The sequence below is a fragment of the Antechinus flavipes genome, chromosome 4 (assembly GCF_016432865.1).
Source record: "Antechinus flavipes isolate AdamAnt ecotype Samford, QLD, Australia chromosome 4, AdamAnt_v2, whole genome shotgun sequence".
NCBI lineage: Eukaryota > Metazoa > Chordata > Mammalia > Dasyuromorphia > Dasyuridae > Antechinus > Antechinus flavipes.
This window is the reverse complement of record NC_067401.1, coordinates 115,740,147-115,765,855: the sequence shown is the minus strand read 5'-3', so window position 1 is coordinate 115,765,855 and position 25,709 is coordinate 115,740,147. Positions and strand designations below refer to the sequence as shown.

The 25,709-nt window shown below is 34.3% G+C and overlaps 1 protein-coding gene across 6 annotated transcripts in view; it reads right to left on the bottom strand.

The window, feature by feature from the left end:
* BCAS3 (BCAS3 microtubule associated cell migration factor) overlaps positions 1-25,709 on the bottom strand; it is a 787,317-nt gene that overhangs the window by 556,182 nt on the left and 205,426 nt on the right. For all 6 annotated transcript variants that reach the window (XM_051994106.1, XM_051994105.1, XM_051994107.1 and 3 more), the window contains exons 10-12: positions 20,015-20,091; positions 15,554-15,637; positions 187-357 (exon numbers count right to left, since the gene is read on the bottom strand). In XM_051994106.1, coding sequence (XP_051850066.1) covers positions 187-357; positions 15,554-15,637; positions 20,015-20,091 — 332 coding nt within the window. The remainder of the gene's footprint in view (positions 1-186; positions 358-15,553; positions 15,638-20,014; positions 20,092-25,709) is intronic.

Here is a 25,709-nt window from a genome sequence, read left to right as displayed (position 1 = left end):
GGATCCTCAATGACGCTTCACCAACACAGGCAGCAGAGCAAACATGCAGATGCTGCTGACCTGGCAGACACAAAGACACTCCCTATTGTGATGAAGCAAGATAAAAGCAAGGCAATCCCTGCAAGAAGCAGAAATCCAGGGGAAAAAATTTAGTTTCTGCTTGCCACATGCACCAGAGCTTCTTACCTGCCCTTCTCCAACTGTCTCCGTGTCAATAACTGTGATAATTCCTGGGACCAGGGGACTTCGACGAGTATTGCTGTGGATGGCAACGTCCTCCTCAGTTACACCCGAAGGCAGTGTACCGGTCAGCTGGGTAACCACTTTCCCAACCATTGTCAGTCCAGTTTTCAGAGTCTAAAGCAATGAAAAATAAAAAGGATGGCACTTGGATTTCCCATGCAAGTGCCCACTGCATTCACATCCTACACCATTTTTTCTCACAAATTGGAAGTACCTCTAAAAACCCATAAGCTACTTTCCCCCCCCATGAATTTAATGAAAAAGAAATCACATTAAGGCTGATCCAGTGCCTTTTAACATGATTTTCAGATTTCAGTAAATTAGGGGAGTACAAAATCAAAGGTTGCCAAATGTTCTTTTAGCTGACATGGTTATAGGGAGGCAGGGAGGAAGAGATTTTTTAAAAATCAGAAAATTAATTTTCTTCTCTTGAGAGTATATTACACACATGAGATTTAAAATTGAAAAGACACCTTAAAGATCCCTTAGATTAATGCCCTAATTTTACAAAATGAGGCCTAGGAAGGATTGACATTAGTAGTAAATGGCAGAGCCAGGCATTCCATATCTGGCAATTTTTCAACTATGTCATAATATCACACTACCTTCCACTAAACAATGTTGCCTTGATATGAATGTGAAAGATCTAGATATATTAGTATATGCACATGTATTAACATGCACAGATATAAACATTTTTTTCCTTCTTTAAAATGCATATTTTAAAAGAAATATCCTAATTAAAAAAACATGGACAGTATGATATGCCATTCTCTTCTTGAAATATTCTTCTCATAATTCTGTCCTTTATTTAAATCAGGTCAAATTACATTGGTAATTCTGCCAAGCAGTTGGGACTACTCTTTTCAACAAGCTGAAATTTACTGTTTTGTAATATCATATCCTAACCACTAAGATCTGGCATGATGAACTTGCCATCTCCCACTAAAATGCTAATAACTAGTAAATGGAGTATTACAAAAAATTAGCCTTGAAGCTCCTACCCCTATATGGCATCAAAAAATACTTCAATTTGTTTCTAAAATACTGTTATGGTTTAATATCATGGAATATTTTCAATTGGTCCTTTTCCACTTAAAGCAAACATTGTTGCATGCAATATCTTAGATTTTAAATTAGAATCCTCTCTACTCAGAACACTCCTTAGAGGGATACAGGATGCTTTACAAGCAAGCTACAAAATACATAGATGGCATAATAACTTGTAAAAGATTAAAAAGAGCCTCCCAAGTGTTTCAAAACTAGAACATAGGCTAGGACACATCTCTATCACCAACCCAGCAAAACAAATTTTTGTATCTTTTATATAGGCATACCATTGTTATTACTATTTATGATTCAGATTTGATTGAATATGCAAGCAGGCCATTTGTCCTACCATGGATCTAGTACCAGTCATACCTTATAAGAATGGAAAGGAAGCTAAATAATCATTCCTCAACTGTCTTTTAGATTTATGGAAAGGGGGAAGGGGACAACTAAAGAACCATAATACTGCGTCCTAATAAATACTTAACTAAAATGACCAGCAAAGCTGTCTGCTGAATTCAGATACAAAGACACAGCTTGCAGCAGACTGAATCCCAGAAAAAGCCACAAATCAATTGTAACTGTTTTGTTTAGTGCTAAAAACTCAAACTGCAGTGATTAGAAAACACATTAGTGTTCATCAATTAGCAGCCAAACGTTTGTTTCAATAATTCATAAGAAATGACTTACACAGTCTGTTAGTGTGCTGTCAGGAAAGCCTCTGAAGGAGCAACAGAATTAGGCGCCACACAGTATTGACGGCAAAGGCCAGCCAGGAAGCGTGATTAACCTCTGAGATGCCTTGGCTGATGTACTTACTCCATTAATGCTAATGGAGGTGCTCCCACTTACACGGAGGAGCCATTCCTTTATCAAAGGAATGCCTCTTGGTTTTAAAGACTTTAGTTGTATAATCTCTCCATCTGCCCCAAGCTTCTTGTTTCATGCTCTCATGCCAACAAATGGGAATATAATTAAACAAGTGAAGCACACAAGAAGCAAAGTCATGCACCAATGCAGAGCGCCAGATGCTAAGAGAGGTTAATACGCATGATGGACAGAACTCCTTTGGAGGAGAAAAAGGGCTGAGCAGGACATCTCACAAAGCTCAAGGTTTGTTCTACTTGAGGGGAATTAGTAGTCTCAAAGAAAAACCATGGTTAATTCAAAGTGTTGCTCTATCAATAAGTGGCCATAAGCTCTATTCTCTGAATTGAAGTCATTAAAAAGTTATGAAGTCACAAGGGCCCACAGTTCATTATCAGTGAACAGTCTCCATCATGCAGAACAAGAAGTTGCATACATTCTACCTCAATTTATCAACTTAGAGGAGACAATGCAAAAACATTATTTTGGGAAGTGTGGAAGAAGAAGAGGATGGTAGGAGAGAAACTCACTTGTTTTTAATCACAGGATTTGGATCTGGAAGAAACCTTTAAGATTATTTAGTCCAAGCTCCATTTTTTATGGAGACAGAAACTAAGGTTGAGACATGGAGAAGTGCCTTTCATAAGTCACATGCTGATTTGACCAACTCAGGATCCAAAGCAAGCTCTCCAAATGCCAGGACTAGGGCACTTCCCTCTATACTACACTAGCTCTCCTATTTCATGCTGCTTTTTTCCATAAGGAGTCTTATTGCTTACTTCTAAGGAAAGTTAGTGGCTGTGTTTTAGAATCAAACAATACTTAGTATTTTTCCAATATTATATGGATACCCAGAGATCTTTGGGCATTGCTTTTAAGAAATAAGCAATCTAAAAATATTTATGCTGAGAATTCTCAGTCCCCTAGATAGCAAGTTTTTGGCATCTACTTCTTGGCTTGCAAAACTAATGAGATGTGTATTGTCAAAGCAGAATGGAATACTTCAGAAAGCCTAGTAGTCAGAAAAAAGTCCTCTCTTCTCAAGTCTGTGTAAAAGATGACAAAAAGATAAAAGAGGGAAAACTGGTTTTCACAAGCATTTACTGAAAAAAAACCCCAACATAACTTGATGATAATAAATTAAATCAAATTGAAGGCAGCTTACAAGCTGAAGAACATAAAATAAAAATATTAGACACTTTTCTTATACTTGTCTTTGACAAGACTGTGAAAGTACAGAACACATTCTGTGAGAGAAAAGGATAATAAGAAAGGCAAAGAAGGCATCTCAATCCATTATAACATCAGTGAAATATTCTCATAGTCCTTAAGCCTTCCCGTCACAAGCACACTTGCCAAAACTTTCTTGGTCATCGTTAACCTTTCCTGTGCCATATCAATTATCCTTCTCTCCATTAGTGTTAATAGTCTTCGTCTCACATAAGCTGTTGTCATTAAGAAGTTAACAGGTAACAAAAGAAAACAGACGCATTTTTTGCCAAATCAATTTACCACCTTGAGGTTAAAGACACTAAAAGGAAGAATCAACTATGACAGTTATGAAGTAAGCAGAAAAGCTAGATCAAAGTTTTATGGGAAAGACTACCCAGGTCATCAAAGCAGTATACCCTTATTGCAAAGAAAAAACCAAAAAACAAAATATATCTTCTTTTTGGCGTAAGAAAATGAATTTTGTTGTTTCTTTTAACATAAGCCAACTGATAAAAAATTCCAAGAAATTATCAGAAAAACATAAAAGGAAGTAGTAACTTCATACAAGTTAGAAAATGATGGGAAGAAAAACATACTTCCTAAATCAACAACTTCCTTGAGAAGCCTTGGACAAATCAGTATACACCTATTTCTTCAGCAGGAACTTTTCCCCAAAAGTTCCAAATATATATCCACCTCTTTTTTTAATTGATAGCTTTAGTACAAAACTATATCACTCCTCACTTAGCTTATAGTAAAGAACTTCTAACTGATCTCCCTCAAACTCTCCCCTCCCAAGTTCATTCTAAATAAAGCTTCTAAAATTAACTCTCCCAGAACTGATTTTGCTATTGTCCTACTTAGTTAACTCCAGTGATTCCTTTTTGACTTTCTGGTTCATTATATATTACACCACTTCCTAACATTCTATACACTAACCAAACAGCAAGCACTCAGACCTGGTTTGGGATTCAGCAACAGTAAAGCATTTTTCCACATGAGACTCAGCAACACAAATGTATCTTCCAACATACAAAGAGTTGCTAAGATTGTAATTTGTGCCTCTACAATATCTCTACAATACTTGCATTTCGTAAAGTGGTATTGTTTCATAAATCACAGTGCAAACATCTTAATACAGATGTTCACCACCTCTGTCTTTGACTATTAGTCCCTTAACTGGTCTTCAGGCACCAGTCTCTCTTTCTACTTAATTCATCCTATGAATCATTGCCCAAATCATCATAATTCATCAGTATAATATGATCACTGCTCTACTCAAAAAAGTTAAGGGGTGTCCCCACTGACATCTAGATAAAATATAAAGGCTTGATTTAGCTATCCAATTTTATTTCATAATAAACTAATATGTGTTCATATGTGTTATATTTGAGCTAAACTGAAATATTTCCATCCCCCCCAACCCATTTTCAACCTGCCACTGCCTATTCCCACATGTTTGTTCAACTCTCTAAAACTAGAATGATCTAGCCCTGTTTCCATCTGATAAAGTGCTTCTTTCCTTTAAGATTCAAATCAAAGTACAATTCTTTATGAATCTCCAGGTTCTTCAGATGAAAGTGAGTTTTCATCCATCAGATATCCTATACTTTTGTTAGATATCATATTTATATTTATTTCATTCCCTGTTCTGCCACCATCACTCTCATCTCTGCTTAAAAGTAATATGTAAACTGTCAATGCTGAAAAATTACCCATGCATATATCTTGTAAATAAAAAGCTATGATAAAATTTTTTTAAAAGTAGTATGTATACCACAATTAACTTTGAAACTCCAATATCTAATAGAGTATATAGTGAAGAGAAGTCACTGAAAGTTTGTAGAATTGAATTTTTCATTAGGTGCTTCAATAGAAAGCCTGAGAATAAAAGAGAAAAATTTTGTTTAAAATCTTGCAAACAAGAAAAAAATGAAGATGTAAACAAGAGAGGAACAAAACCTATGTAAATAGATTTTGCAAAATACTTTTTGATAAAAAACAAAGGGCAAATATGATCACATTAAATTAGCTCCTTCACTTTCCTCTTTCACATGTTCAGCACAATTAGATATGGGGTTTATTCTTTAAAAGATCAAAATCATAAAGTTATTTTTGTACAAATTAGCTTCAATTTTTTCTGATTCAGATACAGAGAGAATCAGAAGCAGCAAAGTTTATAATTTTAAAAATCCCTGTAAAGATAAAAAGAATCTGTTCATGATTATTAATGAACTGAGACAAGTGGGTCCAATTCCAAAACCCAGATATCAGCAAAAACCTAAAGATTACAGCGTATCTTATAATGACTAAAAAATTCAATGAACAGCTACAGCAACTTCTTATACTCTTACGTGTACACACACACACACACACACACACACAAGAAGCCCAAAACCAATATGAATGTGAGCTTCCAGAAAAACCATACCTGAGCTCAGGAAAACAAGTCAATATCTTTGCACAGCACCAGAAACATGTGTAGCTGTTAATGCTTGAATGCAAAAGCAGAAAGAACAGAGAGTTATGAAAACTCCAGGTAGGTCAGAAATGCACAGCACAAACCATAAATATGACATGCAGCAATGACCAGTACAGGAAGCCTCTATTCACAGCAGTGGATGAGGACAGCCCAGGTCGGAGAGCTCTAAAGTTGTCTAACATTCTGTCCTGAAATTCCAGAGAGAGCTGTCAAGATCCTTACGACTTCAAAGATTAGAAGGAACAAGGGAGGGAGGAAAAAATCCAACCCCAGGAGGTAGAAGTACACACATAAAAAAAGATCAAATAAGGATTAATCACCACGCCCTAGGGCAAGAAGAAAAGCCTGGCTATAACAAAAGCCTCAGTTCTGGAAATAAAGTCAAAAACATGGAGTAAATCAAGGAAAACTCCAATCATTATTAAAAATTACTGTGGATGTTGATATCCCCCAGGAGGAATAATTTTCTCCATAATAAATGTGAGGTGAGATCCAAAGGGGAAAAAAAAGGAATTTATATAAGAACTCATATATATCAAGAGAAAAGGGGGGGAGAGGGAATAAAAAAATTGAAGTTCAAGAGGGAAGAATTGGAGGAGAATAAATAGCTTAAAAGAGAAAATGGCAAAATGTGTCCAAAAAAGAGACTACATGAAAACTAGCAAGGAAGAAGAAGAAATGAGTGAATGCATGAGATAGTAAGAAATATAAGAATACAACTAAAACATCTAAAAAGAGAAGAAAATGTAAGGTATCTGATAGAAACAGCTAGCCTATAAAACAGGTCAAGAAGAGATCATTTAAGAATTATATGACTCCAAACAAAACCAATGCAGCCATGATTAGAAGGGAAGCAGAAAGCTGGGGAAAAAATTTTACAGCCAATGATTCTGACAAAGGCCTCATTTCTAAAATATATAGAGAACTGACTCAAATTTATAAGAATATATATCATTCTCCAACTGATAAATGCTCAAAGGATATGAACAAAAAATTTTCAAATGAAGAAATTAAAGCTATTTTTAGTCATATGAAAAAAATGCTCTAAATCATTATTGATTAGAGAAAGGCAAATTAAAACAACTCTGAGGTAACACTTCAGATCAGCTAAAATGACAGGAAAGGATAATGATTAATGTTGAAGGGAACTTATACGTTATTGGTAGAAATGATCCAACCATTCTAGAGAGCAATTTGGAGCCATGCCCAAAGAGCTATCAAACTGTACATTCCCTTTGATTCAGCAGTGTTTTTACTGAGTCTATATCTCAAAGAGATCATAAAAGGGGGAAAGAATTCACATATGCAAAAATGTAGTTGGGGAATGTCTAAACATGGCATATGAATGTTAATGGAATATTATTGTTCTATAAAAAACAAGAAGGCTGATATCAGAAAAGCCTGGAAAGACTTGCAAAACTAAGTGAAGTAAGCAGAACCAAAAGAACATTGTACACAGTAACAACAAGATTATGTGAAGATCAACTGAAATATGCTATAGGAGTCTCAAAAAATTTGAGACTCAAAATTCTGAGAGAATGGATAAGAAAAGATACAGCGATCAGTTTCACTGTCCCTATCTTTAACAAGGCAGAAATTCTACTACGACATTCTGTGTTCCTGAACTGTTCAGAAAAGGAGCTAAATCTGATATCTCAAAGAATACATCTGTACAGGTGAAGAGAGAAATAACTCCAGGGATAGATCTTTTGATGTTTAAAATTCCAGATTAAGTGACAGTTGAGAAACAAGACACATCAAAACCACCGTCACAGTGATAATCAGGTTAAGCCATTCCCAAGTAGTATATTCTCTTGCATTGTTTGAGCAGAAAAAGGATGATGAGACCAGACCTGCACTTCAAGAATATTTTTGACTGAAAGGGGGATGAACAGGATGGAGTGAAGAGAGCCTTGGCTTAGCAAAATAAAGAGGCTAGAGATTTGAGAAAGGATGACATGTTAGGATCCAACTGGTTTACCAAGGAGTCAAGATGGGAAAAAGAGAAAACAGTGATTAATAAAGGACAGATGGTCAGGGAAAGAATTGAGAAGTCACAGGACAGATGGTCAGGGAAAGAATTGAGAAGTCAAGGGATTAATTGGTCTTTGTATGAAAGAAGAATAGGATTTTAAAGGGAAGCAAATAAAAAAACTTCTGGTCAAACAAAGGAATTTCAGAATTATTGAACATCAAGGTCATATATTTGTGAGTGAAAACAAGATTAGGAGTGTGATCATTTGCTTGTGTATGTGAGGTAGGGTGGATAAGTAGGTAATGAGAAGTAAGTTGGAAGAAAGTCAATATATACGGTGAAATCCTCTAGAAAGAGGATAGAAGTTGCAAGGGAAAGAAAAATTGTGATTCAGATTCCAAATGCATTAAAGAGAAAAATGAAGCAATTGGGGGGGTTTATAAACAATACTTAGTCAAAAATGAACAATATGAACGTCAGAGGAGGAAGAGTTACTGAGTAATAGAGATAGGAAGAAAACCTCAAAGTGGCAATGGGAAAGTATTTCAACTCCCCAGCGAATCAAGGGCAGTGAGTGAAGTAGTATAGCCAGTCTGGAAAGAGTGAAAAGAGAAGCTGTGCCATCAAGAGAGAGAAAGTTTTCAGTAATAGCAAGAAGATAAAAGGAGTTGGAGGGGGAAAGATTTAAGAGAAAGGGAAATACGTTGTCTTTAGAATAAGCATTCCACAGGGTGCTGGGGAAGGGCATAAAGGGAATAAGTGAGTAATGTGGACTAAGTGAGGAACAGGGTTTGAAGGAGTTCAGAATCACTTGGATGTGAGAAATATGACCAGGTATGAAATGTTCATCATCGAATGGAGGGGTTCCATTCTTTTCAATGGAGGTATGAGATCAAGCTGGAGGCAAGTACAGCATGAGTTGGAAAGGACAAGATCAGATCTGAGAAGCCCTGCTTCACAACTCCTCTTCCTTCTTATGGATGGAGATTAGGATGAAAAACACTGGAGATGGAAGTGAAACCTGTACTGCAAGAGAAAAAAGTCTCATTCCCCAAAAACTTTCTTTTTACTTTTCCCTCAAAGGGAAAGTGCCACAGGAGATAGAAGACCTAGGAACAAAAGTTAAAGCACTGCTCTGGAGAATGCGAGGTTCTCCATTTTCTAACTGAGAGATTAAGTTGGTAGCAAGAGGCAGAAATTGCCTTTTGTTGACATAGAAGAAATCGTTGTTTTGGGTTTGCTCTTTGGGATCAAAGGAAAATGCCAAGCCCAGCCTCTTATCATCTTCCCTCAAGGAAACCATGGCACCAGCAAAAGAAGGAAGGCACAACAAAATGTTTGTAGCAGCCCTGTTTGTAGTGGCTAGAAACTGGAAAATGAATGGATGCCCATCAATTGGAGAATGGCTGGGTAAATTGTGGTATATGAATGTTATGGAATATTATTGCTCTGTAAGGAATGACCAGCAGGATGAATACAGAGAGGCTTGGAGAGACCTACATGGACTGATGCTAAGTGAGATGAGCAGAACCAGGAGATCATTATACACTTTGACAACGATATTGTATGAGGATGTATTCTGATGGAAGTGGATTTCTCTGACAAAGAGACTTAACTGAGTTTGGAGAAATGATGGACAGAAACAGCTACACCCAAAGAAGGAATACTGGGAAATGAATGTGAACTATTTGCATTTTTGATTTTCTTCCCGAGTTATTTTTACCTTCTGAATCCAATTCTCCCTGTGCAACAAGAGAACTGTTTGGTTCTGCAAATATGTATTGTATCTAGGATATACTGCAACATGTTTAGCATATATAGGACTGCTTGCCATCCTGGGGGGGGGGGGGGGGGAGGGAGGGGAAAAAACGAAACATAAGTGATTGCAAGGGATAATGTCATGTAGAAATTATCCTGGCATGGATTCTGTCAATGCGAAGTTATTATTAAATAAAATAAAATTTATTATAAAAAAAAAAAAAAAAAAAAAGAAGGAAGGCACAAGGCATAGGCGAAGATAATATTCTTGGACCTTCTTTTGGAGTGAAAAGACAAAGTTTCTCTGCTCAAGTTACTCATAAGCAACATGCAAAAAGCTATTTACAAACAACATATGTACAAAATAAATTAGAAATAATCAACACAGGGAAGGTATAAGATTCACATAAGATGGAGAAGGGCATCCTGTAGAAGAGAGTCTTCTTGTTTGTCCTTCATTCACAAAGAGTTCCATGACATCAGGGAGGGGATACCATGACCTGCAAATGAATTGGATTTAAGGGAGGGAGGCTATACAAGGTCACCTGCCTCACTTTCCCCTCCAAAAGCCATTTGGATCTAGATGAGATTCTAGCCAGGACTTGAAGAAAGCAAGGAAAGCCAGAAGAGGGAATGGAGGAGAAAGAGAATTCCAAACAGAAGGATAAACAGTGAAACTATATGGAGTCAGGAAATAGGTTGAACTATTTCTTGTTCAAAGAATAAGAAAGAGGCTATGTCGCTTAATCAAAAAATTGGTGTTGCAACATTTTTAAGGGAATTTTTAAGGTATAATTTAAGGAATAAGAACATGGCAAAGGTAAACAGGAGAGAGAAAGTTATAAAGGGCTTAACAGCTAGGAGATTTTATAAATGATCCTTGAAGGGATAAGGAGCTACGAAAATTTACTAAATGGGAGAATGAGGTAGGAAGGAGGAGACCAATATGATTGATCAGACCTGCACTTTAGGAAATTCCCACTTGACTGCTGAGTGGAAGAAAGACTAAAGTGGGAAGAGACTTGAGGCAAAGAGACAAACTAGCATGTACTTGCAATAATTCAGGTGTGTGACATGATGATAGCCAACCACATGGCAGTGTCACAAGAAGAGGGGACAAATGATAGAACTATATAAAGATAAAATTGATAGGCCATGACAATATATTGAAAATGGGAGATAGAAGAAAGTGAAGAGTTGAGGTTAACAGCTAGATTATGAGCCTGTGTAAAAAGAAGAAGAGTTAACATCCTCAATAACAATATGGAATTTAGGAAGAAAAAAGAGAGAAAAGATATTGATATTGATTGAAAGATAATATAAGTTTTGAACATGTTAAGTTTCAGATGTTTATAGTATATCCAGTTTGGGATATCCAAAAGTGAAAACATGAGATTGAAGATCAATACAAAAGTGTAAAGCTGGATAAGAAAATTTGAAAACCATCAGTGTAGAAATGAAAACTAAATCCATGAGAGGCATGAGATTAACAGATAAACTTCTAATTAGTTTAGAAGAAGAAGAAATGTAACCCTGGGCAGAGTACTATGAAACTCTTGAGAGTCAGCTGATGATATCTGGCTGAAGATCCAGCAAGAGATTGAAAAGAAGCTGGAAGATAGGAGTAGGGTCATGAAAGATCCTAGAGAGAAGGAAATACCAAGAGGAAGCCAGTAACCAACTGGTATAGTCAAAGACTATAGAGAAGTCAAAGTGGAAGAACACTGAGGAAAAAACCTATAGATTTGGCATTTAAGAGATGACTTTAAAGAGAGCACTCTGAATGAATGATGACGTCAGAAACCAGACTGTAAAGAATTAAGAAGAGAGATGAAAGGAAATGGGAGCACCTATTTTAGACAGTCTTTTTAAGAAGTAAAACAAGAAAATGGAGAGATGGTCAACTAAAATTAACAGCAAATGGCAAATGATTTCTTGGGGACAAAGTTTAAGAGAAGAGATGGAAGAAAATAGAGTCAATGTCTGCTGACTCTATGTTTAGCCCTATTTCCACTATTCTATACTTCTCATATGGCTTCAGCATGAAAAAAGATCTGATAATGGGTAATGGCAATGAAATTGAAAATGAAGAGATGATCTTTAGAAACATCAGAAAGAAAGAAATTATGAGACACAATCCTAAGTGTGAGATAAAGGGTGGTAGTAGGAAAGAATCATAATAAGAAACATAATGCTAAGTTCTCAAACTTGGATTACTAGGAGAGTTTCTAAGGCCCTCAACAAAATTACCCTGTTTTCCTACTACAGGCAATGCACAAGGTTTTATGTGATTTGACATTTCTTTGGTATAGAAAAATGAATCTAACATTAATATAGATACAATTTTCACCTTGAAACTCTCATATAATCAAGAATAAGCTAATCTACTGGAACATGTACCATGGAAAATTTGCCAATGTGTACCTTTGCGTTTTTTTTTTTTTTTGCCAAGAAAAAAATATCAGGGTTAATAATGAATATTAAATATTTTAAAGTGTTTACTTTGATAATTTAAAAAATAAATCTGTCCTTAATAGACAGCCTAGAGTCACTCTTCTGGCTATAATTAAGTAGCATTAGATTTTGTATAAGAGAAATTCCATCAAATCAAATCTACTTGAAGCCAAGTGTAAAGAGTAGTGAAAGAATGCCTATCCTTCTGATGATACAGTAGAGACATTTGCACTATCCTTTAGCTAGAAAACATAACCACGATGAAAAAGGAAAGCATAACTAACACAGCAGTTGACTTCCTACAGCTAATGAAAAGACAGAAACTAGAAAGAAGTCTGTTTCTGAAAGAAAAAATAAAAATAAATATTGATCAATAGAGTACAGAATTTTTTTTAAAAGCATAGATTGATCAAAAAAATCTATTTCAAATTGCTTCATTCTGGAAAGATGTTACTAAGGCATAGGCTTCTGAAAGTTTATTTAAATGAAGAAAATATGGCTCATAATGAAGGTCAGAGATCAGCAAATATTTGAAATGTGTATCCCTCACAGAGAGAAGTCATTTTGATTTGGATATCACCCAGTGATAAAGTATTTGTATCTTGCACCATTTTACAAAACCAATAAAATTGAAACTTAACCACTTGGAATTAAATTGTACTTCAGATACATAACACACCTCAAAAGAAAGTTTTTAATAAGCTACTATAGATAAGACCAGATATCTCTAAGGGGAAACATTTACATTAGGAGAATCACGATCATTCGCGATCACTCTACACCTCTACAACTAGATGCTTTTTATCCAAGTCATAGTCACTGTAATGCTAGGGAAAGAAACTTTATTGCTAAATGGCAAGTTTTATGTCCCTGAATTTAGATACAGTGATGATAAATAAATAACATAAGGGAAAACTAATCTTAGGGAAGCTCCAGGGAAAGTCCACTTAGTTCAAATGAAAACCTTTTCTCCTGCAGGAGATTTTCCAAGGATCTTATACCTGATTGAACAAGTCAAGAAAGAACTCCACAAGTTTGAATACTAACTGTTCAAACAAATAGGAGAGAGCTTTAAAGTTATGGAAAAATGATTTTAATGCTCCTAACCTCCCCAATGATAGTACTGCTATACGGAGACTAAGCAGGTCAGGAACTTAGGAGGTTAATTGTAATCCAAATGCCAGAGACTCTGGTCTAAGAATATCCAAAATGAACTTGAAATGCTAATGTAAGGCTCTGAGTTAGGTATCAGCCCCTGCTGTTTCTACACACAGCTTCAACTTGCTCTTTTCAGAAACATTATGTCTATCTTCATTCAAATATGTCCACAAAAAAGTATTTACAGGATCTGGTCAGCTATTCAATCCCAAATCTTATTTGAAAAAAAAAATCTAAACATTTATATCAGGAAAGCAAGGGAAATTATTTTCCATGTTATAAGTGACAGCTACTGACAAACACTTAATACCCTATAGCAAGATAAGGTCTAAATGGGTTCATGATTTAGATATAGAAGTTGTATCATATGCAAATTAGTAGACCAGCTACACCCAGCAAAAAAACTCTGGGAAATGAGTGTGAACCACTACATAGTATTCCCAATTCCTCTGTTTTTGTCCACCTCCATTTTTGATTTCCTTCACAGGTTAATTGTACATTATTTCAAATCCGATTCTTCTTGTGCAGCAAAATAACTATATGGATATGTATACATATATTGTATTTAACATATACTTTAACATATTTAGCATGTATTGGTCTACCTGCCATCTGGGGGGAATAGGGAGAAGGAAGGAAAAAATTGGAACAAAAGGTTTGGCAATTATCAATGTTGAAAAATTACCATGCATACATATGTCTTGTAAATAAAAAGCTATAATAAAAAAAAAAAAGAAACTAAGCTCAAAGGACTATAAAACCGTATACCCTTTGATCTAATAATACCTATTGGGTGTATATCCCAAAGAGATCATTAAAAAAAAAAAAAAGAAAGAAAGAAAAGGACCCACATATGCAAAAATGGTTGTAGCAGCATCCAGAGAGAGAACTATGGAAACTGAATCTGGATCAAAGTAAAATATTTTCACTTTTTTGCTTGTTTTTTTTCTTTCTTGTGTTTTTTTTTTTTTTCCTTTTGGTCTGATTTTTTTTCTTGTATAACATGATAAATATAAAAAAATTTTAGAAGGATTGTATATATTTAACCTACATCAGATTGTTTGCCTGATGGGATGGGAGAGGTAAGAAAGAAAGGGAGAAAAGTTCAAAACACAAAGTTTTATAAAAATGAAATCTGAAAAGTATATTAACATGTATTTGGGGAAATAAAATACCATTTTAAAAAATGGACTTCAGTAACCTAAAAATGGGAAGTGTTTTTCTTAGTCACCCACAGGACAAACTCAAAAATGCCTCAGAGTTAAGTACTTCTGATCAGTTTTTAAAAGCATTTTCATTTCAAGGTGAAATTTGCTTTATAAGACACTACATAACTTTTGATTTCTTTTTTTTTTTCTGCTTCTGGATATTTGTGCTTTCCATTACATAGTGTCATGTAGATTTACATTTTATTCCCTATTATTAAAAGGGTTTCATTGTATACTTCACAAATCATAAGGATAGCAGCGATAAGAAAGATTGAAATTAGTGTGAATTTGGCCAGTCAATATACAACAAATTTATCAACAAATACAACAACATCTTTTCCAACTCCAGCTTAATTTGTTTTAAGCCCAAGAATTCTTGGTTTGGGAATCAGTTAATAATAGTAGGGAATAGTGGGAAGAAGTTCCAAAGAGCACAACAGAGCAAATGAAAAATAGGTTGTAATCAGATGAAGAGTAAAACTGAGGTTGATAGCAAGGGGAAACGATATTTATTACAGAAGATGGTTATTCTGCAGGTTGCAAGAATTTCTGGCTATGCATCTGGGCCAATAAATTTCCTTCCTTTGCTTTTTTTCTCCAGTAGAAAGAACTCATTTGATAAATGCTAGGGTAAAAAGGCTATTTGACATGAATGAACCTTTGGATACTCTAGTGGCTTGGCTAAACTTTCCCCAAAGAATATTCATTCTTTCACATCAAGAAAACCCAGAAAATTTCCAAAATGCAAAGAGATGTTCTCATGCAGCTAACAGACTCATAGAAACCATTAACAAAAAAAAAAAAAAAGAAAAGAAAAGGTATCTCTGCCTTGTAAATATGAGGCTTTCTTCAAAAGTTGTATCAATTGAAATAAAAGAGAGGATTTTGAAAAGATGATAAAATAAGATGATAAACACAAATAATGTAATTAGTACTGGAGAAAATGAAGTGCATTTGTGAACATAGAAAGATCAAATATCACATCATTTAATCAGCAATTCTTATGAGGGGCAAAACAATTCTGCCTGATTTCTTTACTTCTTTCATTTGAGAAAAAGGGAAAAGGGCAGCCTCAATAGAGCCCAGCAAAGAAACCTGAGCATCTCTCCAACATGATCACTCTCCCAGGGGGGTAGAGATACTCACTTTGGCAGCACTAATGACTGTGGCAGTGTAGGACTGAATGTTGTCTCCACAGGCTCCACCACGGGACTGATGGCACCGGATCAGCTAGAAAAACACCGCCAACAAATTACTACTATTAAAATCTACAAGTCCACAACCTATTAACATGGGGCCTATTTACTCTACATATGTGGAAGGGTGTGTGCAAGTGTAGAGGACATTTTTTTCAAAGAAAAAGAAAAAAAGTCCTGCTGAGACACTTCATTTAAAAAAAAAAAAAAATCTCCTGGGTACCACCCAGATGCTGAATTCTCAACTTTCTGGTTTTTAATTACAAGATGACTACTCCCTAAGAATTCATAAACTTTGAAATAGCAGGATTTGGGGTCTGGCAGCTTTACCACAAATAAATTTAAATAAATATAATCAAAGGCCTTAGTCATGTCTTTGTATCATTTAAATATTTGACATTCTAGAAATTTGGATAAAACTAGTTTTCTTTTCATTTTAATAATTATAAGTTGTTTTTTTTTTTTTTAATGGCAAATAATTTGCTGTATGTCCATTTCAAACTGTGTTTTGGTATACCATGGGAAAGGGAAAGAGATAAAGATAGCTACCTGCAACATGTTCATCATGTTCTGTGTATAAAACTCTTAGTGATTTTCTATATCAGGACAAAATGCTTCTTGCTTTGAATATAAAGAAGTAATTTTAAAAAGTCATATAGTTGTTTTGATACAAATAATTCAATGCTGTCTATTACTGAAGATTTTAAATCACAAATTTCATTCACAGATAATGGTCATGAAAAGTTTTTAAAAAGTCACCATTTCATTCCATTCTTCCTAGTTCTATAAGAAGGAAGAAGAAGCAAACAACTCCCCCAATAGGGTAAAAAGCAAAGCAAAATAAAACAAAACAAAAAATCCTTGGATAATCTATTTAACTTATAGAAATAGCCATTGTCCAAAATCGCTTCATAATAACTGAGCTTATTATTTATATGTATTTGACTATACTATAAATCCTTCATTATTCTGTCCTGAAAAGAAAATATATCCAGGAGGGACAATGGGAAAATTGAAGAAACTTCAAATCAGGGGACTTGAGTTTGCATCCTAGAAAGACCTTGAAGCCTTGTGAGACCTCTGGCAAATTGCTTGCCTTCTCAGTTTTTTATCCTATAAATGATGGGGATGGATGACAGAAGCTCTAAGCTTTTATCCAGCTCTAAACTTATGATCCTGAGAGCCAATGAAAGCATTAAATAACAGTGAACATGTAGAACGAATGTTAGTTCTGATCATGGTCCCTAAGCAAAAAACATGGTCTACCATTGATAATTACTATAAATAGGAATAATGTTTTTAAGCAATTCTAATTTTGAATAAAATAAAGAATTTAATATAGTCTTTTAAAATTGAACAGAATTTAACATAATACACCAATCTTACAGAAAGTCTCTTTTGAAATTTTTCAATAGAACTAACAACTGGTTAGAAACAGAAGGTGAGTGGTCAGAAATTACTGCATGGAAGGTTAACCTGAAAGTAAGATTTTATTACACAGACCAGGCAAAGCAAGATCACTGGACTGGTGGGTGAGAAACATGAAAACAATTGCATCTCTTTGCTGCCTCCTGCTGCCTATCCAGGGAAAAACTTGGCCTTAGAAACGGCCTTAGAAATTTCCAACTCCTTCTCCTTCCCAACTTCAAGAACATAGAAAATTAAAATTCAAGAAATAAAAATATAAAATAAATAATAAAATAAAATAAAAAATAAAATTTAAAAATAAAATATCCATTCTAATGAATAGATAGAGACAAAGATCCTTTTCTATCAAGCTAACCAAAGTTGAAGTTTCCTGCAATGATTTTATAAAAAGCCCATTTAAGGTGGCATAACAGGGTATCAAATTTGAAAAAAGCCAATCTCCTTATTATTCAGAAAGTCAATAAAGATCAGAAATCGTTTTGGAAATCGCTGAAACTCTCAAATAACTTTCACTGCCTTTAGTTTAAAAATAAGTACCACTGAAAAAAGGAAATACAACATTGGTACATCACATAGATTTTTCAGCCTTTTAATGTTCAAATCAGTTTGACTGTTTTTTTTTTTCAATTTTAATTCTCCTTTTTGTTGCTAAAAAATATTATTTTACAAATGAGAAGGCTCTCTGGGATATTAGGGGAACATTTTAGTCATTTTTAGAATATAGCAATAAAAGTTTATTTTAAAATATAAAGTAAAATAAAGATAATTACCCAAGCTCTGAGCACACTGACTGATTCAAAGCAACTGCTTAATAACATCTCACTGATTGATTGACTGGCAATTTGATTCAATCTAGGAACGCCCAGTCAAAATGTCATTCAAAAGTAATTGCTCAGAAACAACAATAAGAAGGAATACGACTGGCTATTATGGGCCGTGGAATTCTAAAGCAATCTATCACGGTAAGAAGAAAATATCTTCTTCTCAAAAGCAGAATCAGTATCAGAGTAGCAATCTTTTTCTTAGTTGATCATGATGTAATAATATATCATGAGCTCTTACAAAAGAATCCATAGTGTATCATAAGGAATGATTGTGCCTATTAACAGCAGATCCCCATTTCTACTGTGTGTCTATACACACAGAACTTAATTATTTGCACAAAACCTTAAAATGTATATGCAAAATTTGGCAAAAATAAGGATCCATTTATAATCACCAAAAGACAATGTATAGCCTTCTATTTATGTCTCTAGCTTTCCACAGAAATATATTATAGATGTGAAAATGAGAAGGTATCATTATCTCTCTATCCAGCATTGCAAACCATTTGCCAATAAAAATAAGAAAGGACAAAATTCAGGAAAAATAAACTGGAAAATGGCCAAGCCTAAATAAGGTATTGGGTCAAATGCCAAAAGTCAATGTGACATAAATGAAAATTTGGATATATCATTGGATATATTTAGAAAAAACCTTACAAGATATTTAAAAAAAAAAAAAAAACTTGATGCATTTTTAGAGGCTGAGGATTTACTAGTTCTGTGGGTTTACCAAATAATTGTTTTCCTTACCACATCCTTATTTGTCAAAAGCTCTTTACTTCTGATTGTGCCTAACTTATAGTAACCATTCCAATTTAGCAAATAAATAAACAAACAAACAAACAAAAAATACTGAATTGGTGGTCATCTTTGAGATATAGAACAATTAGCCATAAGCTAAATTTATTAGTATTCAAGTTCCTAGATGCCATAGAAAATGCTAATTTTTCAAAGAAAAATTTTCTTGTGCTGTTTATGTAAAGATGCCAAGCAAGGAAAAATATTAATAAACATATAGTTTCTATAAGAAAGGAATTTTGGCCATTAGTCAAATATCTTAATAGGGATTCAAAAGATGAGAGATACATTCCCAGGAACAGCATCCTAGGAATAGCCAGAACCCTGGCTAGTTTAGTTGGAGTACTATGGCTTTAGTTACTTAAATAATTAAGACTTGATCCTTTAGTTGAATATGGCTTGGACAATAGATTAAAGTGTTGCATTTGGAGAAAGATTCAAGTACTGATTGAAACAACTGTCTCAGTTTCCCCAATTTATTGATAGAGACACTAGGGGTAAATTAACTACTGTCCTCAACTCTTACAAAAGTAATTAAATATTAAAGTATATTTAAATATTGATATCTTTGCTATGCTTTTGAGTGGGAAAGAGCATTCTACATGACCTTTTATTATCAAAACTTTAGCATTCTATCACCCAGTTCCAAATCCAATTCTATATCTTGAAGGAAGAAGACAAGGGAGGGATTCAGGGGTGGGAGGAGGCTAAGCAACAGCAAGGCAAGTTAAGAGCAGAATTAAAGCAAAGAATCAACAGGAATAGGAAAGGTATGTATAGAGTTGAAAGATGGGAGGGTGGGAGGATGTGTGTAGGTATATGTGTGTGTGTGTGTGTGTGTGTGTGTGTGTGTGTATTCATTCACATATGGTCATATAAAAAATCCTTTCTTAACTATAGCTTGCTTGGGGGGACAGGAGATGAAAGGGGGGGAAGAATAAAGTAAAAATGTGTACAGAACAATTTACAAATAAGTAAAGAAAACATGGACACTCATTAATATAATTTCTTATATATATACTTTTTGAACTGGCAATTTGTTATTATACATTTTGAATCCTGATGTTCTCTGGAGTACATGACAGTGTTCTCTTTTATTTTATTTTGTTTTGTATTCCTTTTCTGTATTTTTTTAGTAAAATAAATTTTAAAAATTAAAAAAAAGATATATAAAATTAAAATTCTTTATCTAATTCAAACCCTACAAGATTACGAGCACACAGAAGAGGGAGATGGGATTTTGCACTGGAATGATTAACACTCAAAACTGAAAAGGACATAGTTGTGTACTTTTGACTGGAATGGAAAATACTACTTGGCTCTTGCAAGAAAGGAAATTGTTAAAGCTTATGCTGTCTTACCTTGTTTTCTGCATATGCAAGCCAGCGGCTTCCAAGAGCAATGGGATTCATGTTTGGCCCTGGACAAGGATAGCAGCCTGAAAAATTTCAAATAGCAACATTAAGAAATCTCTTAATCACCATTTACCAGGAATTTTATGTATTAGTGCCAGGAAAAGAGACCCCCAAAGAATCTAAACAAAAAATTTTTAAATGACAAACAATCAACAAATGCTTACATTTTTAAAGTGGAAGATAAAATTCCACTGATACAAGCCATCATTTTAAGAGTTAAGTGAGTGTAAATGTTCATTTTTCCTTCTGCTGGGCCTTTTTTCTTTATTCTGACTGTACATTTTGAAAAGAGGAACATTTTGCAGCTTTTTTTCAATATCACATAAAATTTAGGTGGAAGTGTAAGTTACTTTTTAGCAGAAATTGGGCAATCTATATACCTTCTTGTCTATCCCTTCTACAGTGAGATGCAACAGCTCTTGGAAAATGTTGGAAAGCATATGAATCTTCAAACCTCAAATATGCAGAATATGAAGAAAATTAGGGAAAAACAAGAGCAGAATGAAACCAGGAACATGAGTGAAAAGAGCACCAAATTATACTAATTCTATAATCCATAACTTTTGCATTTGAAAGAAGCCAGAAGTTATTCTGTGAACAATAAGAAAAAAAAGAGACGAGGGTCTTGGAACTATTGCAGAACGACTGTCAGACACATAGAAATAGAAAACTGAGGCAGAAACACAGAAAGAATGTTCACAGAGTAGTCCTTGGTAGAAAGATGGTGGAGAATCATTTATGCTGTGTATTTACACTTAACATTCAATTTCATCTTTTGTGTTTCCTATCCTAAGTATTAATAACAACACTAAGTTTAGGTTTTTTTGTTTCCCTCCAATTAGCAAGAATAAATTTAATATTCTTGGCAGCAAAGAATTAAGAGGTCTGGAAAAACCTACATGCCCTTATCCAGTTCCACCAACAATGAAGTAACAGTAGATCATTCAGCAATTTAGCAAGTGTTTACAGAGAGACTGAAAAATCCCAAATTTACCAACAATTTTGCTCATTTGTCTAAAAGATGCCCTTCTTTCTCTGTGCCTTGATCATTTATAAAGTGACTGAAATAAGATGTAGCACCAATAAGACAATGTAAAGCATTCCCAAAATGCTTTAAAAACAATTACCTGTAAATACTGACTTATTGATTGTGTAGGAAGTTTGTTATGAGTACAAGCTGGTCCCTAAAACAATTATCTCCAACATGTACAAATGAGGAAAAAGTGGAGAAACTAATTACTGATAAGGACTTGTTTTTAAGTAGCAATTAAAAGCAAAGATATATAAAAGATGGAAGGAAACAGAAGGAAAGAAACAAATAAAAACAAAAAAGAAAGCAAGCTAAAAAAGAGCTATTAATTGGCATAGCACACAATATATAACTCAAAGGACCCTACTGAGCAGGATTTTCCAAACTCTTATTGATCCTGAGAGGAAGCACATAATCAAGGTCTATCCTCCTTACTGATTGACTACAGAACAAATAAGTCGATCATTAAGCAAGTTTTCAACCACCTCTGTCATTAATAGAAGACTAACCAAGACAGATTCTCTAAGAGGTCACAGCAATGGGGTTACCTTTTTTTTTCCTCCAAAGAAGCAAGTATCTTTATCATTGCTAGCAAAAACTGGAGTTATGATTCAAAGTAGAATAAAAAGTAAGTATTAACAATTATGTGTCCACGACACAAAGTGAATACTGATGTTCAAAGAAAATAGTTTGCAGTGCTGCTAGAATTTGGGAATAAAAATCTAATGAGTCTGAAAAATACAGCCTAAAGTTCTCATTATGAAAGGCACAGAAAACTTTAATCTATCACAATGATAATAGAAATGTGAGGCTGGAAGGGCAAAAACCAGCTTTAAAGGTTTTATTCTCTATCATAAGCCTATGTTTTTTGCACAAGCAAATCTCAAAGATACATGCCTAATGATAGTTTTTTCAAATCAAGCATGGCATTTTAATGAAATGAAAATCCTTTTGAAACAGTAAATATAATTACTTGTTCTAGAACAAAGGGAATTTACCAATATCCAAACTACATACATTGAAATCTTCTCTTACACAGAATATTGAGGGGGAAGGAGGAGAAGAATATCAAAGTTAGGGTTATAAATTCAGCCCAAAATTAAGAGAGATGTAAAAAATATTGTCACATTCCTAAGTTTTGCATGCTATAAAGGCAGTGGGAAGCTATTATGGAGGAGAAACCTACAGTCTTCTAAAACACATACACACACACACACACACACACACACACACACACACAGGCTCTATTTCAAAGTCTCTTGGATGTGAATTAAACTATCTTATTCTCCCAAGAAATCTAAATCAGTTTAACTTTATTAGATAATGTTATTTAGACTTTTTTTTTTAACCTTGCTAATGAATAACTGACTTTAGTCATTTTACAAAGTAGGGCAAAATTAGTATCTGCCAGGCCCTAGAAGTAAATTATTTGTCTGAAACATACCAAACTCATCTCCTCTCAGCCCATTTATGATTCTACTGGCAAACAAAAAGAATTATGGAAGTTCATCTTCCTGTAGACTTCAAATAAATAAAAAATTAGTTTAGGTGAAATATTTTAATTCCCTCAGTTGTGCAAGAAAGCTGAGAGATGGTGGGGCAGAATAGATCAAGGATTGCCTTATCGGTTCAAATTCTACATGCAACATACACTAATAAGTAAGTCATGCCAGATTTCAACAACTTGGGGAACTCTTTAAAACAAGGTACAGATGAATTGCTGATCTCCAGTAGTGGAGGTAATTTCTACAGTGAGGGATGTCTTGCAGCTAGCTAGTCTTTACTTTCTCTTTCCTCTTCAAATCATCTATTCATATCTCCTGCTTCTATCTCTTTGTCAACTGGAGATATTGTCTCTTAATTAAATGAGAAACTTGAGGTAATTCACCATGAGTTCCTTCTATACTCTTTCTCTTCTTTAAAATATCTATTAACATCACCCCTCATTCTGTTCTCCTTTCTCATGGTCTGTGACACTACGGTAGCCTTTCTCCTTGAGAAGGCCAACTCCTATAAATGTACACTTGAACCCATCCCCTCCTATCTTCTCCAGAAAATTAAATTATCCTCAATAATTTTCTGTTATCCTCTCCCTCTTTAACCTTCAGCTTCAAACATGCCCAAAATTTACTCAGTCTTTAAAAACTTTTAAATATACTCTATATTCCCCCAAAGCTATAGTGTTGTTTTTTTTTTTCTCCTCCCTTCCTCAGAAAAGTCCATGAAAAAGCTGTCTATACTTACTACCTATTATTCATTTCCTCTCATTCACCCCAAGACCCTTTGAGATTTGGCAATTTGTCCTCACTCAACTCAAACTGCTGTCTCCAGAGTCACCAATTATCTCAACTATGAAGGGACTTAAAGGACATGATGAAAAGGGACGTAAGCAGAGCCAAGAAAATAATGTCCAAAATGAACAGAACACTGGCAATGGAAAGAACAATTAGCATAAAAATCAGATATTTGTTGAAAATTACAAAGAACAAGCATGGTCCCCAAGAAGAAATAAAAGAGGAAACCTTTGATCAGTCCATTCTAGAGGGAAAGGGTCTACAAGGAGTGAAACTGCATATATTCTTATGGTTTTTTCCCCCACATATATTCTTAGGTTTTAATGGCTTTTCTCTTATTTCTCTTTTTCTTTTGAAAGAATGTTATTTGTTATATAAAATTAGTCTCTGAAAGAAGGATAAAGAGCAAAATTGAAACAATCCAAAAGCGTTATTTTTAAAAATTAAAAATAATCAATTTTCATAAAAAACTTTATATTTCATTCTTTCCATTCTCTAATTAAACCTTTCTTTGCTGATTCCAAACATCAAATTACAGATGCTGAATAACTCCAGTGATGGAGGCTACTGAAATGCAGAGGGTTTTTTGTTCCACAAAGACCACAGAAGGCTGGTAAGTGGATGAACAGGTAATAAGTGAGAGAGATAGGATTAAAATCTAAATTCTTTGACTAAAAAACATATTTTTCCAATGTATCATGCTAAATTTCTTCTCATCTATTCTACTTAAATTAATGGACCTAAGAGTGGCTCCACATTTCTCCACCAAGTCAAGTATTTATAATAGTAATTTTCCTCACTGAATTTGCTTCACTCATCTCAGAATTTGAGCATGTGTTATTACAGATTGGTAAGGTGGCCAGACAGACTTCCAGATAAAATTAGCATTAATGTTTATAGTAATAGACACGATACTCATTAAAAAACACAAACTTATCTAACTTGAGATAACTAAAGTCTTCTATTATGTGCTTGTGTTGTGCATATGATGGATAGCTTATACTTTATTTTTTAATTAATAGTGAAGTAATCTATATTACTTATAAATGTACACAATACATTTTTTATGTGTCATTCAAGTAAGCAACATACATTTTCTTGCTTAATGATCATTAAGCATTCTCTTTGCCCTTCAAGCCTCTAGAAGCCAAAACTAGGCTGAGCATAAATAATCCAGCAGGAAACTATTTTTGATGCCAATTAGAAGTGGGTGAATTTATTACTTTAGGAAAGTAACATGGTCTATACTTCAGGAAAAAGAAACTAAATTCATACTTTTATCAAAAAATAAAATAGATCTTTGGAAACCAAATATCTTTTCCCAGTTTCAACATCTATAAATCTCTAGATCTTATCATCATATCTTTCCTCATTGGTGAAGTCTCCAATGAAGTGATTAACTTTCTATCTGCCACACCTCTTTGCATGCAACCTTAATTCTAGCCCCAAGGAACTCCAGAAAAGATAAAAGGGATCTAATCTTAATCCAACAATCTCATTTTTAAAATGAGAAAACTGAAACCTAGACAAGTAAAACTCACAAAACTAGTTAGTAGATCAATCAGGAAAAGAATTCCATTTTCTTGACAGCTAGACCCAGTGTTCTTTTGATATACAAAATTCTTTAATCAATAATTTCTTGGGTTTGAAAAATTGGAGGTAATGTAAATATGTCTGTTTCTAAAAGAAAAATGTGAGAGGCAGCATAACAGCACAAAAAGGGTTAGTCCTAAAACTAGGAAGGCCTATTTAAATTCCACCTCAGATGTATACGAAGATGGATTCTTTAGCACAAAAAGTGTTAACCTACTTTGGCAGAGGGTGACCAATAAAATCATGTGATCAATCTCCATCACATTCTATTCTAGTATAAAATACAACAGTTTCTAATAGCTAGGATGAGTTTTGTACATAATTTGTGAGAAGCATTCATTATAAACATTGTTTTCTAGTATTCTATCACAACATTGGAAGTAGCTACCTACTTTTAACCCATTAAAATATGCTGCTCTCAATATAATCTAATAATGATCTTAACTTTATTTAATGTCAAAAAATGCTTACTAAAATCTGTTCTCCTGCAAAAAGTCCCTGAAAAGCCAAGTGTAATTTACATTTTCCATTTCCAGTTTTGGGGTTGTTTAAATGAAAATACTGTACAATGTTGGAATGAAAAGCAAATTGTTTTCCTGCTCTCCAAAAAACCCCACTTAGCACTGGAGTCAGCAGAACAGCAGCCACTCAGCAAAAGAAAGGGCTGACAATGTGACCTGTGCTCACTTCATTATCCAATCCTTACAAGCATGACCCTGCTAAA